Genomic DNA, 16,314 nt, shown 5'->3' with positions numbered 1-16,314 from the left:
TGGCACTATTGGCACTGGCAGGTGGCACTGGTTTGGAACTGGCAGGTGGCACTGGCTGGAACTGGTTGGCATTGGCAGGTGGCACTGGTTTGGAACTGACAGATGGCACTATTGGCACTGGCAGGTGGCACTGACAGATGACACTGGTTTGGAACTGACATATGGCACTAGTTTGGGACAGATGGCACTGGCAGATGGCACTGATTGGCAGTGGCACTGGCAATTGCAACTGGTTGGCACTGGCAGGTGGCAGTGATTGGAGGTGGCACTGGTAGGCACTGGCAGGTGGCACTGGCTGGCAGTGGTGGGGGACACTGTCTGACAGTGTTTGGCACTGACAGATGGCACTGATTGGCAATGGTTGTTGGCGCTGATTGGCAGTGGCACTGACAGATGGCACTGGCAGGTTTCACCCTAAGCCGAGTGTAAGTGTAAATGTGTGAAACTAACAGAGAGGAGTGAGAAGCTGTCAGCTCGATGTCGGGGGTGGGCGGAACCCAGCATCCTAAATTACACCAGCCAATGATTGGGCTGCTTTAGAAAGGGGGCAGGGCCACATACACGTAGCGGCCCGCCCAGATACCATCCCATTGGCTGGTGTAATATAGCAGCTGGGTCCCGCCCCCCACCCCCGACATCGAACTGACAGCTCCTCTCTCTCTCCTCTCTCTTACTTGTCAGTTTCACACTCAGCGCGGCACTTGATGCTGCCAGAGCCGCCGAGTGTGGAGAAGGGAGGAGGAACGGCGGTCAGTGTAAAATATCGGCCTAATTTTGATAATAATCGGCCAATGCCGATTTATCAAAAATGGCCAAATATTGGCCGATATAACAGTCTACCTCTACTAACCTCTACTAACAATTAAAAAAAAAATCATAGAGATAATAGTAATAATACTATCAGTTACAGAAAGCATATACTATATAACTGGCCTTTCTGTGCAAGCCATTGTTTAATTCAATTGGCCTTGAAAAAATAGTTAATTCTTTAATAAACCTTTCATGAAGGGACTGCTATTTATTTTCTCTTATGTTAAAACAATAAAAAAATGAATTACCTTTAAAATGAAAAAATACTTATTTTAGCCGCCAGCGTCTGACCTGCTTGCCTAGGTGGCAGTGACATCACTCACTATTCCTTTGGAATCCTGGATAAGCTGAGGATTCTAAATCTTGCCAAAATGAAACCAGTGGGTGATGCTGAAGCATTAATCATACCATAATCATATAATATAGCTGCTTGTTCAGTTCTTGGATGTACTAGTACAAGTATATATAACAGATTCAAAACATATGTATGTGTGGGTACAATTGTGGTGTCCCAGTACAGGTATTTGCTGTAGGCCCTGTCAGATTGAGGGCCTCGGCTTGTGGGGTCTCCCCTGCAGGGACTCAGCTAGTCATGATGTGATTTACACTGTTATGGTTGATAATACATTTATTAGGTGTGTGTATAGCTTTAAGAGGTTTAGTCAGCCATCTCATGTTCAGTCAGAGTGTATTAGAGTCAGGAGGACTAAGTGCTAGACAAGACCTTACTGTGTTGTGTTATACTTTAACTTGTAACAAACTTTGAATGTAAGTTCCAAGGGGAATACAGGTCAGTCTCTATGATCCACAGCTCTCAACCAATGGGCTTCAGTCTCATCAGGCCCTTATAAGGGATTGTACTTCCTGTTTAAGGCAGTCTAGTGCTTCACACAGTTCCTAGCAGAGCAAAGCACAGTCAGAGGAGAAGCAGTGCAGGCCAGAGGCCTCCAGTTCAGGAGAAAGTACAGCAAAGCGTGGAGTATCCCTAAACACTACAGAACCAGTACTTCAGCTCATTTATCGGATCAATCCGTTATTCCAGCGAAAAGCCTCAAGTCTACCGACACTTCAGTAAGTGTATCTATTTTTCAGCCTAGTTAAGCATAGGCCCTGAATTACTAATCCGGCCTCAGCAGCCGAGTATATATATGATCAGCCAAGCTCAAGCATTATCAGCTGTGTGATCCTCTAGAGACTGTCTGCAGAACCTTTGTGACACTCTGTTTAAACGCTGTGAAGATTTTGACACCTGCCTTCATGCCAGTAAAGCCTTCGTTGTATTAACCCCTGTTGTAGACTGTGTCATTACCATCCTAACTAGCGGGGATACGGAGGCCCCCGGAGCTGTAGTTTCCCGGGGGTATACCAAGACTACAGTGGCGTCATGTGACAGAGAGGGTTAATACCATCTGGCCCTCACTAAGGGTTAATACCACCTGACCCTGGGCTCCTAGCCCCAAGAACCAAGTAGCTAACCATCAAGCGCATGTGTGTGGCCGTGGGGCTCACCCTCCCCGGTCACCACACAATGACAGTTCAACTGCTTCCCAAAAGGGGCCATATCCTTTCTGAGAATCACTAGCTTGAATGGGCTTGGTAATAGCTGTCTAATGATTAAAGTTGCAGCTTTTTGAAAAGTGAAAACTGCTGTATTTTTTTATAACATTTTAAGAATTTATTCATTAAGAAGAAGCACCCTGACAGCCCTATAAAAAAGATGCAAACAGTCTATGGTGCAGACACCTTCTAATGTTCCCTTTAGGCAAGTGTTCAGTTATTTTTTTTATGGGAATTACATAATATCACTTTGAAGTTATTACCATAATTGAACTGTCACTAAACCCACATTATAAAAAACTATCCATAAATGGGATATTACATGATGTTCATACTCTCTTTGATTCGTTTTTACTGTATATTCTTCAAAAACCTAATTGTCTCTGCTGTTCTCCCCTTCTGTCCAAGTCCCCATGCACATGATAATTTTTTAGAAAATTTCTATGCTGAGTATTCCCTCCCTATCACATCTGAACAGCCCATGTGACTATAGAGTTACACATGTGGGTGTATACACAGTGGTAAATGACAGCCCACTCCCTCCCTCCCTCCTCCATGCCCACTAACCAGCTAAACCAGGCATATCCAAAGTCCGGCCCGCGGGCCAATAGCAGCACGCGTTCTGGTTTTGAACGGCCTGCCTGGTTGTTTGGACATATATATCTTTTGTGGCCCCTGACAATCTCCCAGCGTCGGGGCCACAAAGATGTATATGCCTTGGAGGACAGGGAGGAGGCGGGACGAGTGCCGAACACACACACATGAGAATTTCCTGTGTACGGCCGGCCTCTGTAATAGGAACTCCCGTCTCCGCCGCTGCCATTGGATGGGTGTTCTGTCCATCAAAGGAGGCAGGACTTTCTATTAAAGAGGCCGCCGTGTAAACAGGACATTTTCCTGTAGATAATCTTTGGCACTCGTGAGTGCATTCCTGACAAAGGTGCTGCATTCCTGGCAATGGTGAGTGCATTCCTGGCAATGGTAGGTGCATTCCTGGCAATGGTGGGTGCATTCCTGGCAATGATGAGTGCATTCCAGGCAATGGTGAGGCTACATTCATGGCAATGGTGAATCTGCAGATGGGCACCTGTGAGGCCTCGTACACACGACCATTTTTCTTGACAGAATCCATCAAGAAACTTGGTGGCAGAGATTTTTTGCCGTGGAAAACAGTCGTGTGTATGTTTTTCATCGAGAAAACTGTCGTGGGCCACACGGGCAAAAGTTCTCTTTTTTCTCGTCTGGGAGTCTCAATTTCCTTGTTGTGTTTCTCGTCGGGCTGGTTTACGACGAGGAACATGTTCGTGTGTATGCTTAGAAACCCGCGCATGCTCAGAATAAACTATGAGATGGGAGCGCACCTTCGGTAAAAGTAGCATTCGTAATGGAGATAGCACATTCGTCACATTGTAACAGACTGAAAAGCGCGAATCGTCTCTCACCAAACTTTTACTTAACACGCAGTAACATGAGATTAGTAAAAGCAGCCCCAAGGGTGGCGCCAGTGGAATCAAACTTCCCCTTTAAAGTGCCGTCGTACGTGTTGTTCCTCACCGCGTTTGAGAACGGCGAGATTTTGTCTTGACAGTGTGTACGCAAAGAAAACTTGTCAAGATTCTCGACAAGTCTGACAAGGAACTCGTTGAGGAAAACAATGTTTCATTTACGACGAGTTCCTTGGTCGTGTGTACAAGGCCTGAGGCTACAGATGGGCATTCACCCTTATTTTACTTCACAGTTCTTTATTTAAAATGAAAAAAAATCCTGAAACTTTGCTTTTAAAGTGAAGGTGCACGTTATACACCAATAAATATGGTACAGTATATCCAAATAATACGCCCGAGCTCATCTCTTTACTCACACACAGCCACAAAGGCAAGAGAATTCTTGTTGGGCAGTGTATTGGTGCTCGAACAAACACACTTTTTATGGTTCATAGAATGTCAGGCAGAATGGTCGTCCCTCATGCATGTTCACTTCCTCAAATCTGGCCCTCTTTGAAAAAAGTTTGGACACCCCTGAGCTAAACACATTCTGGCAGGATATTACATCTAGATTAATGGAGGCATCAGCTCCCTCTTATTTTAAGACCCAGGATAAAGAAGGGGCTTGACACACCCGTGACTGGCAGAAATCCAACAATCATGTTATTGCCAAAAAATTATAAAAATTTGATTTCAAATATATGTTTGTATGACAATTTAAAATAGTTTATTGATATTAATTATTTATGTTTACTCTGTGTTCTAAAGGCATTTTTTTTGTTTATTTTGAACATGTGACCAGCAGCAGAGGACTAGAAGCTCCTCCTGTTTATGATTCCCTGAAGACAGGCTGGGAAAGAGCTGGGTCATGTGACAGCTGTATATCGATTAGGAAAAAGTAATTTTTTATTATTATTATGATAATTACAGTGCCATCATCCAATGAGATTCAGCGGCACTGCTTATTGATTTCAATGGACAGGGGCGCTACTAACGAGCGCCTCCAAGATGCTGCTTGCAGGACTTTTTTGAGCATCCTGCCAGCGCTGTAAAGGAGCTCCAGTGCGAAAGCCCTCTGGCTTTCACATTGGAGTGTAAGAAGAGGCGCTTTGCAGGCACTATTTTTAGCGCTATAGCGTCTGTAAAGTGTGAAAGGGGTCTAACTGGTTAAATGAATGCAAAGTTGGACATTATTGTGACATTAGTAGTAAGTAGATTGCTGTCATGTCTTCCAAAGCTTGGCTTAAAGTATTGTTATTTATTTTTTTCCCTCCTTAGGACTGGGATTGATGTCAATGATTTTTGGAGGACAAATCTTGGCTTATCTTCTTTACAAAGACAATTTCATCTATCCAGACCTGGATGACTTTTGACTTTCCTGATAACTCAAGGCATGGCTAGAAATGTTTGTTTATTTTGTTTTACAGCATTTTGGGCCAGATTCTCGTACCTGCGGCGCAGCGTAACGTAACCCATTTACGTTACACCGCTGCAAGTTTTCAGTCTAAGTGCCCGATCCACAAAGCACTTACCTGGAAACTTGCGGCGGTGTATCGTAAACACGTCCGGCGCAAGGCGGCCCAATTCAAATGGAGCGGGTACCATTTAAATTAGGCGCGCTCCCGCGATGTACTGCGCATGCTCCATTCACAAATTTCCCGACGTGCTTTGCGCGAAATTACGACGCGCAGACGTGTTGAGAATCGCGAAGTGCGTAACGTACTTACACCGGGAAAACAAAAAAAATTCAAAAGCGACACGGGAAAGACGGGCATACTTTAACATGGTGGAGTAATTTTACACCATGTTAAAGTACCCCTAACTTTGCGACGGGAAACTAAGACTTGCGCCGACGTAACGACGGGAAAAACCTTCGTGGATCGCCGTAACTGCTAATTTGCATACCCGACGCTGGTGTACGACGCAGACTCCCCCCAGCGGTGGCCGAAGTATTGCATCCTAGGATCCGACGGTGTAATTCAATTACACCTGTCAGATCTTAGGGCTAGCTATGCGTAACTGATTCTATGAATCAGTCGCATAGTTAGAACGACCCTAAAACAGAGATACGACGGCGTATCAGGAGATCTCTTTTGTGAATCCGGCCCTTTATGTGTAATTGTTTGTGTGTGTCCTTACCTATGTAGATTTAGTATAAAAATAAAAAATAAATAATGTTAAAGTTTATGTACATAGAATACACTTTCAACTAAACGCTCACTTCAGATTTAAAGGGGTTGTAAACGCTCAAGGTTTTTCACCTTAATGCATTCTATGCATTAAGGTGAAAAACCTTCTGTAGTGCAGCAGCCCCCCAGAGCCCCCATTTAACATGATCGTCCAGTGACGGGGACGAGCACAGAAGCTCCAGCCGCTGTCTTGGGTCCTTATTGGATAGATTGATAGCAGCGCAGCCATTGACTCCCACTGCTGTCAATCAAATCCAGTGACACGGTTGTTGGGGGACGGGCCAGAGTCCTGCTGTGTGTGTCCATTCATGCAGCAGCAGGACTCAGGAATACGTTTATACAGGTGTCCTCTTGGAATGCGGGTCTCAGAGGGGACACTCAAAGCGGGGAAGAGCCAAAAGCGCCACTAGGGGACCCCAGAAGAGGAAAATCGGGGAAGTAAATATAACATGTTTGTTATTTAAAAAAAACTAACCTTTAGAACCCCATTAACTAAAGTGTATATTTGCTTTTACATCGCTAAACAACCTATTGTGCATTGTTGTGTATTGCATAATCACATACCATAAAAAGAAGTAGATTACAACCTTAAAAGTTATTTTTAACATCAAACCAGCTGTCCCTCTGACCAGATTTACTCAGTTAATAATAAAACAACACAAAGCTAAATAAAATAATAATAAAGTGTCTGCTCAATACTTGCCATTTCACCCAGTAGGGTATGATAATACAATCTTGCATCGATCCTATGCAAAAAAGCTAAATTGCAGAAATTACAGAATGTATTATGCATCCACATTGTGTATATGTGCACAGGCTATTGACACATTAGATTGTGTGTTAAAATATTTCTGTATAGAGGCAGTTTGAATGACCTGAAACAAATACTGTAGCTGTCAGAAATGGAATTAAACCCATCTGACTTCTTTGTTCCAATTCTTTGAGTTGCTGATTATATTTGTTCTAACAAGAAATAATTAAATGTAAGGGCTACACATAAAGCTACAGGGATATAAACTATAACATCAATCTACAGAAGTCAACCGAAGAGATAACACTTTATCTAAGGAGCCTAACAGGTCAAGTGACAGCTTTTCTGCATCACTACACTTTCTGTAAACCCAGGATAAAATGATGATCTCCTAGTGGATATATTTCAAAGCTTGACATGTTATTAAATGCCAAACAGCAAATAAAGATCAGTTTAATAATATCTGCCGTATAAAGAAGTTAATGTCACCTGATCCCTAAAAAAGAGTGTGAAAGTATGAAATGTATTTATTTTGGTGTGAAGCCATGTTCACAGTTTGTCATATACTCAGATCGTTTAATAATCATACACCCTGTAATTACTGTGAATATAACATACTACCTGAAATATTCTATCTTTCACTGGTATACATAAAAAAAAATATATATATATATATATATATATATATATATATATATATATATATATATATATATATATATATATATCTGTTACTGTTAGAATTTTGAGAGAAAGAGAAAAGGGGATTTTTACGGTGCAATTGATATTATAGTTATGATGAGAAAGAACTCGTCTTATATCCATAAAAAGTACAAAATTATTTTATTAAATACAAAAAATATATTAAAACCAGTGGACCAGTGAAAGTCAAAAATGGTAGAATATAGTGGTCATTAAATAACAAAGTTACAGTTGAACCATATAGAAATCGCATGCTCCCGACATGTTTCGCAAATTACGCTTCTTCAGGGGAAAGCGATAGCCATTCATGTCATTACAACTATATGAATAGAAAACATTAGATTAGCCATACAGAATTCCATAAAAGTACTGCATATGCACAAAAATAAACATACAAAATATTATTACAGTAACTTTGTTATTTAATGTCCACTATTTTCTGGTTTTAATATATTTTTTGTATTTAATCTCAAAATTCTAATATCTTTTTTTAGGGATGTGGTGCCTATTTAAATGGGTGTTTATATATGTGTTTGGACTACTTTAAAACTAACAAATCTCTGTTGCTGAATATTGACCGAAGTGCAGTAGAAGCACAATATATCGATGAAAATATCACTAATAAAAACACATACTACAATATGATTTGTATATTTGAAAATCTCTCTTAGCAGGCTCCATTCACAAAAGCAGATCACATGCGGTGTTTGGGTAGTTTTACCAAATATCGCATGCAATCCTGAAAAATACAATTGACTAGTGCTTTATGCGGTATTTGCCACATAAAGAAAAAAACACATTAAACAGGAGTTAAAAATCATTAAACAGGAGTTAAAAATCAATTAAAAAAAGGAAAAAAATAAATGACATAAATAAGCAGTTGTCCCAGCATGTGATATGTAAACAAAATGGTTGTTAAGGAGTGGGTGGCCGCTGCATCCTTAACAACCAATAAGTCATCAGCTATCAGCAGGGTTTCCTGCTGACAGCTGAATGTAAAAAAAAGAATTGCTGGCAAACCAAAATTAAGGGAAAAAACTGCATGGGCCTCCCCCAATCCATACCAAGCCCTTTGGGTCTGGTATGGATTTTGAGGGGAACCCTCATGCAAAAAATAATTAAAAAAATGGTGTGGGGCCGCCCCAAAAATTCATACCGGACCCTTATCCAAGTGTGCAGCCAAGCAAGTGAGGAAAGGAGGAGGGAACAACGAGCGAGCGCCACCCCCCCCCCCCCAAAGCATACCAGGCCACATGCCCCCCAAAATGGGGGGCTTTGGGACAGAAGGAACTCTGCCAACCGCAAAGCACCTTGTCCCCATGTTGCTGGGGACAAGGGCCTCTTCCCCACAATCCTGGCAGGTGGTTGTGGGAGTCTGCGAGAAGGGGGCTCCATGTGAATGAGTAAATGTAAATGTACTTGTAATGTAAATGTTTTTGACAAGTGCTTTATTAAAAAAACTAAAATTAAAAAAATTGCCGCCTGATGTCAATCACGATGCCCGCTGCTACCAAGCTCCTGTGCATCGATGATGATACTCAACAGTCTGGAGTCAGAGGAGGATCAGAGAAGACAGGATCACATAGCCTTTTTACACAAATGCAGAGGATTAACCCCTTAGGTTCCACAATGAGTATAATAACCATGCTTTACTGCATATACAGACTGATTTTACTGTTGTGGGTTTAGTAACACTTTAATTCTCACTTATTGGTTAGCAAGAGATTCATTAAATTATGCTGTCAGGAGACTTTCTGGATATACCAACTGAACACTCTCTCTTGCCCAGTGGTCTAGATTAGAAGAACTTGATGTTAATACAATTCTCTGATATTGGCACCCATCTATGCTCTAGATATTCTAATTATTATTTTGTTTTTTCTCCCTGAAATTCTGCTACATACAGTATATATACCATATTGAATAGTATATAAAGGACCAACATTTTCACATGGGTATCTTATAATTTTGACCACCCACTATTTAATCACCATGTTTTTTTTCCTTTAACATCGTGTTCTTTTTTATATTTGGTTTGCATGACAGCATAATCTCCACAGAGCATTTGAATCTAGTACTAATATTTTTTTCTTGTACTAATAGTTTACCATGAACTGCCTGTTTTAGGAACCTAGCCATATTCTGTGGATGGAGAAAATCTTGTTATATCTTGTTTTGTGTTTTTTTTTTATAATAATAATAACAATAATATTTAAAAAAAATATATTTTCTGTTAATTCCTTTATCTGATATACTATTTATCATTATTTCATCATTCATATCAGCGCTTTTATAATTCTACACCTGACTAATATATTTTCCGTACAGATTAGGAAAATATATTCTTACCTGAAATTTTCTTTTCCTGTAGTCCGTAGGTGGCACACAATGGGTTAAGCTTTCCATCTAACCCCTAAAGGAAGAAAACTTAAACAAGCAGTGAGACAAGTTAAATCAATTAATCAATTAATCAAGCACAGCAAGTCCACCTGTCCTGAAGCTATAAACCTCCCCCAATAACACACACAGACGTATCTTATGCAGCAATAGAGTAATTTTAATGGGAGGGTAAACTTGTGCCGCCTACGGACTACAGGAAAAGAAAATTTCAGGTAAGAATACATTTTCCTATTCCTGGGCGTCCTACGGCGGCACACAATGGGATTTGCAAAGCAGTGCAAGAAAGAAAGGGAGGGACATCAATGGTTTATGGCACCTTGAAGCACTCTCGAGCCAAAGGCCGATCCCTCGGACGAAACTACATCGATTCTGTAGTGTTTTATGAACGTGTTCGGTGAAGCCCACGTAGCTGCCTTACAGATCTGGTCCATTGGAACATGATACCTCTCAGCCCAGGACGTAGCTGTAGACCTTGTGGAGTGAGCTCTTAAGAGAAGAAGGGATTCTTTGTCTTCTAGAAAATAACAGTGCTTGATGGTATCCCTTATCCATCTTGCTAGCGATGACTTACTCGCTTTTTTCCCTTTGTTTGGCCCTTGGAACTGTAGGAACAGTGCCTCGGACTGTCTGAACCCCGAGGTTCTCTGTAAGTAGGTAGAGATGGTTCTTTTTACGTCCAAGAGGTGTAGGTCATCCTCAGAATCATCTTCAAACACAGGCAACACAATTTCCTGATTGATATTCGTGGACGTGGAGACTTTGGGAAGGAAACCCGGCATAGTCCTTAGAATAACTGCATCCGATAGAAACCTGAGATAGGGTTCTTTGGATGAGAGGGCCTGAAGCTCACTTATTCTTCTGGCGGATGTAATTGCCACTAGGAAGATACATCTGAAAGTCAGGAACCGTAAGGATGAATGCTCCAGAGGCTCGAAGGGAGGTGATGTTAGCCTTTTTAGCACTAAAGGTAAGCTCCAAGCTGGTAATGGCTTATGGAAGGATGGTCGTAATTCATTAATTGCTCTGAAAAACCTGCTGACGAGAGGTGTTTTTGAAAATATTCCGTTCAGGCAGGAGTTAATGGCGTTCAACTGTGCCCTCAGAGTGTTCGGCTTCAGACCCTTTTGGAAGCCCTCTTGTAAGAACTGCAAGAGAGATGCCACTTGCTCAGGAGAAGATGAATTCCTGGCGCACCAGGCCGAGTAGAGGGTCCACACTCTACTGTAGACTTTTAAGGTAGCAGGCTTCCTAGAGGCTAGAAGGGTAGCAATAACCTCCTGAGATAGGCCTTGAGCCGTCAAGGCTTTGAGTTCAAATTCCATGCCGCCAGCTGGAGTTTCTCGAGGTCTGGGTGGAGCATCTCCGATTGGAGAAGAAGGTCCTTCTGGATGCGTAACTTCCAGACCTGATTCTTTGCCATATTCAAGGCTAGCGCGAACCATGCCCTCCTGGGCCAAAATGGCAGGATTGCTATTGCTCTCACCTCCTCGTCCCGAATTTTCTGCAGCACTTTGAGGATCAGTGGAATCGGGGGAAAGATATAGACGAAAAACTTCCTCCAGCTTATCGACAGAGCGTCTATCGCTAGCGGATTCCCCACTCTGGATAGGGAGCAGAACTGGGGAAGCTTCCTGTTCTGAGAGTTGGCCATCGCATCCAAATCTGGCAGACCCCACCTGGAGGTGATCTTTTTGAAGACCAGAGGGTTCAGCTCCCAGTCTCCCGGGCCGATCGAATTCCTGCTGAGCCAATCCGCTCTCACATTATCCACTCCTCTGATGTGGATGCCCGTTAGAGAAAGGAGGTTTTCCTCCGCCCAGAGCATGATGCGGGCACACTTCTTCTGCATGGAGGGGCTTCGTGTTCCCCCCTGTTTGTTCAGGTAGAATACTGCAGGTAAGTTGTCTGATTGTACCTGAACCGCCTTGTGAAGAATTCTGGACTTGAAATGGACGAGCGCTTTCCTGATTGCCGTGCGCTCTTTCAAGTTCGAAGACATTAGAAGCTCCCTTTGCGACCAGGCTGTTTGTACCCAATGATCCTCCACATGGGCACCCCAGGCTAAGCCTGAGGCATCCGAGGTGAGGACCGTCTGAGTCGGAGCCTTGAGGGATATGCCCTGCAGGAAACGTTGTGGGTGTATCCACCAAAGGAGATCCTGCTTCACGGCCAGAGAAATGTTGATAGTCCTCTGCAAAGAGTCTGGGCTCTTGTCCCATTGGGTCAAAATGCAGTCCTGTAGCACTCTGAAATGAGCCCTGCCCAAGGAACAGCTTCCAAGGAAGATGTCATCATTCCCAGTACTCTCATTGCCTTCCTCACTGAGCAGTGATCGATTTGCAAGAGATCTTGTACCGCCTGTTGAAGATTGGTAGTCCTCTGATCTGAAAGGAACAACTTCATCTGAAGGGTGTCTATTGTGAACCCGAGGTAGGGAATGACTGGAGTAGGGTTCAGAGAAGACTTTTTTACGTCTACTATGAAACCGTGGGCGTCCAGCATTTGTAGAGTCTTGTGAAGATGTTGTTTCAACATGGCCTCTGAGGGAGCTCTGACTAGCCAGTCGTCTAGATAGGGTGTCACACATATCGCCTGTAGCCGCAGGGCTGCAGTCAGGACCACCACCACTTTCGTAAAAACTCGAGGTGCCGAGGTAATGCCAAATGGCAGGCATGTGAACTGAAAATGGAGAATCTGGAGATTGAAGAGGAGAACGACCCGTAGATATTTCCTGTGTGCCCTGAGAATAGGGACGTGCAGGTATGCGTCCTGAAGGTCGACTGACGCTAGGAAGTCTCCTTCCTCTATGTTCGCAATGGCAGACCGAATTGATTCCATTCTGCATTTGCGTTTGACAAAAAACTGATTTAGGTAAGACAGGTCTATTACTAGCCTCCCTCCTCCTGAGGCTTAGGGTACTGGAAATATCGGGGAGTAGAGACCTTGGAATCTTTCTTGATCTGGAACCTTTTCTAGAGCGTGCTTTCTTATGAAATCTTCCACCAACTCTAGAACTACTGGGTTGGAGGGCTTGTTGAGCATGAACCTCTGTGGTGGAAAAGACCCCAGCTCTAGAGAGTACCCTCTTGAGACAATGTCCGTTACCCAGGAGTCCGACGACGTCTTTTGCCAGATCTGAGAAAAAAACCTCAGCCTGCCTCCCACTGGAGGAGAGGCGCTGATGGCGTCAGGCTTCTTTGGGCTTATTGAAAGGCTGCTTCTTGGCTGTCGCTGAATCTTGTCTTTTTTTTATAGTAGGACCTTCTGCCCCGAAAGGAATAGTTCCTTTTTGGGGAGTATCTGGAACTCCCGTAAACCGGCTTACTCGACCTTTTCCTCTCTAAGGGAAAGGCAGCATCTTTCTCCTCATTGTAAGATTTGAGAATATCTTTCAGATGAGGGCCAAACATGGATGAAGGATGGAAAGGCATGTTTACAAAACTGACTTTGATCATATGTCACCCGACCATTGCCTTATCCAAAGCGCCCTCCTGGTCGCATTGGACAAGGCGAGGGATCTGGACGAAAATTTTAGAACATCCACAGGAGCATCACATAAAAACTCTGCGGCCGACTTCATCATGTCAACTCCTTTCAACAAAGAGTCTCAAGACACCCCTTCCTCAGCCAGATCCTTAGGGCTCTGGCTACCGGAACTGAGGAAGCCGCAATTTTTGAGGTGGAAGCCGCCGCTAGGTAATTCTTTTTAGCCAAGCTATCTGCCTTGCGCTCTAAAGAGTCGGACAATCTGGAGGATTCTTCTGAGGGAAACAGAGACTTTTTAACCATCCGGGCAGCCGCCAGATCCAGCTTAGGTGGATTTTCCCACTCAGATGAAAATTCGGAGTCCAGCCTATAAGAGGATTTAAAGCGGGCCCCCGCATCAGATTTTCTGTCAGGATTGGCCCAGACCTTTTTGAACCAGTCACTCAGAATGGGATGAGAAGGAAATCTCATATCTGGGATCTGAGGAAAATAATATAGCTGATCCTTCTTTAGTCTAGCCGATACATCTTTGGAAGATTCTATAGTATTCATTACCGCAGACAGTAACTTGGGAATCTTATCTTTGGGTAACAAGTACAAGTCGTCATCCAAATCATCAAAAACAACTTCCGGATTGGATGAGGAGGCACTACGTTCCCCAGATGAGGAGTTAGATGCAGCAGGGAATATATCTCTGGTACTTCCTTTTTGGGCACCAGAGAGTCTTTAATTTCTTTGAATGTGTTACACATTTCTCCCTTAAACCATGACAGGAAAGAACTAGCATTATCAGATTGATTCAAACAAGATGCGTTGTTCACATTTGTTGCATAAGTTGCCACTTATATAATATGCTGCTGCAGATTTTAAGTATAAAATAAGTAAAAAATAAGGACCATGCCTCCTACCTCTGACCGGCCAAGGGATCTGCTGCCTAGGCTGAGTGCAGCCCTTTGCAGACCCCGCCGGTCAGAAATAAGCCAGGGACCCGGACCGGAAGTGACGCGGCAGAGCACTGGGATCTCCGGACCCCAGCCGCCTATACTGTACACCATATTCATGCAAGCTGCCGGTCAGCAATCGCTATCCAAAAACGAGTACTTAATTCGCCATCGGCGCTTACCGTTTCCTCCGGTCCTAGACGCGAATTCCGGAACTCCCGGAAGTGCGTCATAGGTCTGCGTGGTCCTCTGCGGCGACTTCCGGCCTATGGAGCGCAAACATCCCCGGTATCCATTCAGCCGCTGAGCGGGGAATACATGGCGGCCTCCTCAGGAAAACAACGTCCTTTATTGCCGGACCAGGGGATGTGGGGGTGCAGGCCGAGGGACCGAGGATAGCACCCGGTATACAGCCGCCCCTAAGCTCAGCAACCCAGAAGCACCGGGTGTGAGCACTTGCCTCACGTCTTCTTCATCTGTGGTAAGAAGAAAGAAAAAAATATGTCTGTGTGTGTTATTGGGGGAGGTTTATAGCTTCAGGACAGGTGGACTTGCTGTGCTTGATTAATTGATTAATTGATTTAACTTGTCTCACTGCTTGTTTAAGTTTTCTTCCTTTAGGGCAGTGTTTCTCAATTCCAGTCCTCAGGCCCCCCCAACAGGTCAGGTTTTCAGGATTTCCATTATTTTGCACAGGTGATTTGATCAGTTTCACTGCCTTAGTAATCACCACAGCCTTTTCATCTGCGGGAAATCCTGAAAACCTGACCTGTTGGGGGGGCCTGAGGACTGGAATTGAGAAACACTGCTTTAGGGGTTAGATGGAAAGCTTAACCCATTGTGTGCCACCGTAGGACGCCCAGGAAAATAGTAATAATAATAATAATAAGGGCCTGTAAGGGTATATAATATATATATTCCCCTACAAGCCCTTATTATTATAATATATATATATATATATATATATATATATATATATATATATATATATATATATATATATATATATATAATGTTTTGAAACAACATATATCACACAGGGTTGATATACTAAAACTGGAGAGTGCAAAATCTGGTCTACATAGAAAGCTTCCATGGGCCAGATTCATGTACAAATGGATCGGCGCAGCGTATCAGAGATACGCTATGCCGCCGTAACTTTTTCGGCTTTGGTTCGAATCCTGAAAGATTGCGCGCCGAAAGTTACGGCAGGGGGGGCGTGACCGGAAGCCAGCCTGGAAGGAAGCATCCCCTGAGAGCTCCTCTCCAGCCCGCAGCACTTAGGCAGAAAACCGGGGGATTCTGCAGCCATCCATGGGCGGTTCGCGGACCACCAGATCCGCAAAGGCACGGGGATCATCCCAACCCCCGCCAGGCTCCTCCACGACCTTCGAGCGCTACTTTAAGCCACCCGACATGCCGCCGGGTGAAGGGGACAAGATGGCGCCGGACGCGGCCACGTTCAACACAGGGACATCTCCCCCTCGCTCACCTCAGACCAGCCATCCAGAGCCATCCCCGACCCGATCGCAGACCTCGGCCTCCTCTGAAAGCCCGGATGGCTCCCAGCAACGGGTGAGTGGAACCTCGCACCCCTGCCCCCCTGCCGCGGACCATGCGGCACAGGCCGCAACCATCCCCGACCCCCGGGACCGGGACACCCAATGTACGGGGGCCTTCCCCCGTCTGCTCCGCACCGCCCCGGATCAGGACTTCCAAAACGGGGCCCAGCACTCCCCCTCTCCCACGTTCACCGGGGAGGACTTTCCGGCTCTCCAAGCCCCCACCAACTCCCAGGCCTCCATGAGCTCCCCAGAGCAGGGCAGCGTCTCAGCCAGTGCTAGGCCCCAATACACCTCCCCTGCAGCCAGGGGACAGATCCATCAGGCCATCCAGCCCGAGGTCGGGGATCGGAGAGGGATCTCTCCCCCTTCATATGCAGCCATGGCCAGCAATAGCACCCCGTGGCACGGAGGGGCCCCCACCTCACTGGG

At 44.5% G+C, this 16,314-nt stretch overlaps 1 protein-coding gene across 2 annotated transcripts in view; it reads left to right on the top strand.

Moving 5' to 3' along the window:
- Positions 1–5,271, top strand: part of TMEM244 (transmembrane protein 244) — a 39,679-nt gene extending 34,408 nt beyond the window's left edge. For both annotated transcript variants that reach the window (XM_040347498.1, XM_040347497.1), the window contains one exon: positions 5,130–5,271. In XM_040347498.1, the coding sequence (XP_040203432.1) occupies positions 5,130–5,224 (95 nt within the window). In that variant the 3' untranslated portion in view covers positions 5,225–5,271. The remainder of the gene's footprint in view (positions 1–5,129) is intronic.
- The last annotated feature ends 11,043 nt before the right edge of the window (positions 5,272–16,314 follow it).

The sequence above is a fragment of the Rana temporaria genome, chromosome 4, assembly GCF_905171775.1.
Source record: "Rana temporaria chromosome 4, aRanTem1.1, whole genome shotgun sequence".
Taxonomy (NCBI): Eukaryota; Metazoa; Chordata; class Amphibia; order Anura; family Ranidae; genus Rana; species Rana temporaria.
Note: the sequence above shows the minus strand (reverse complement) of the source record. Positions and strands in the feature narration are given on the sequence as shown.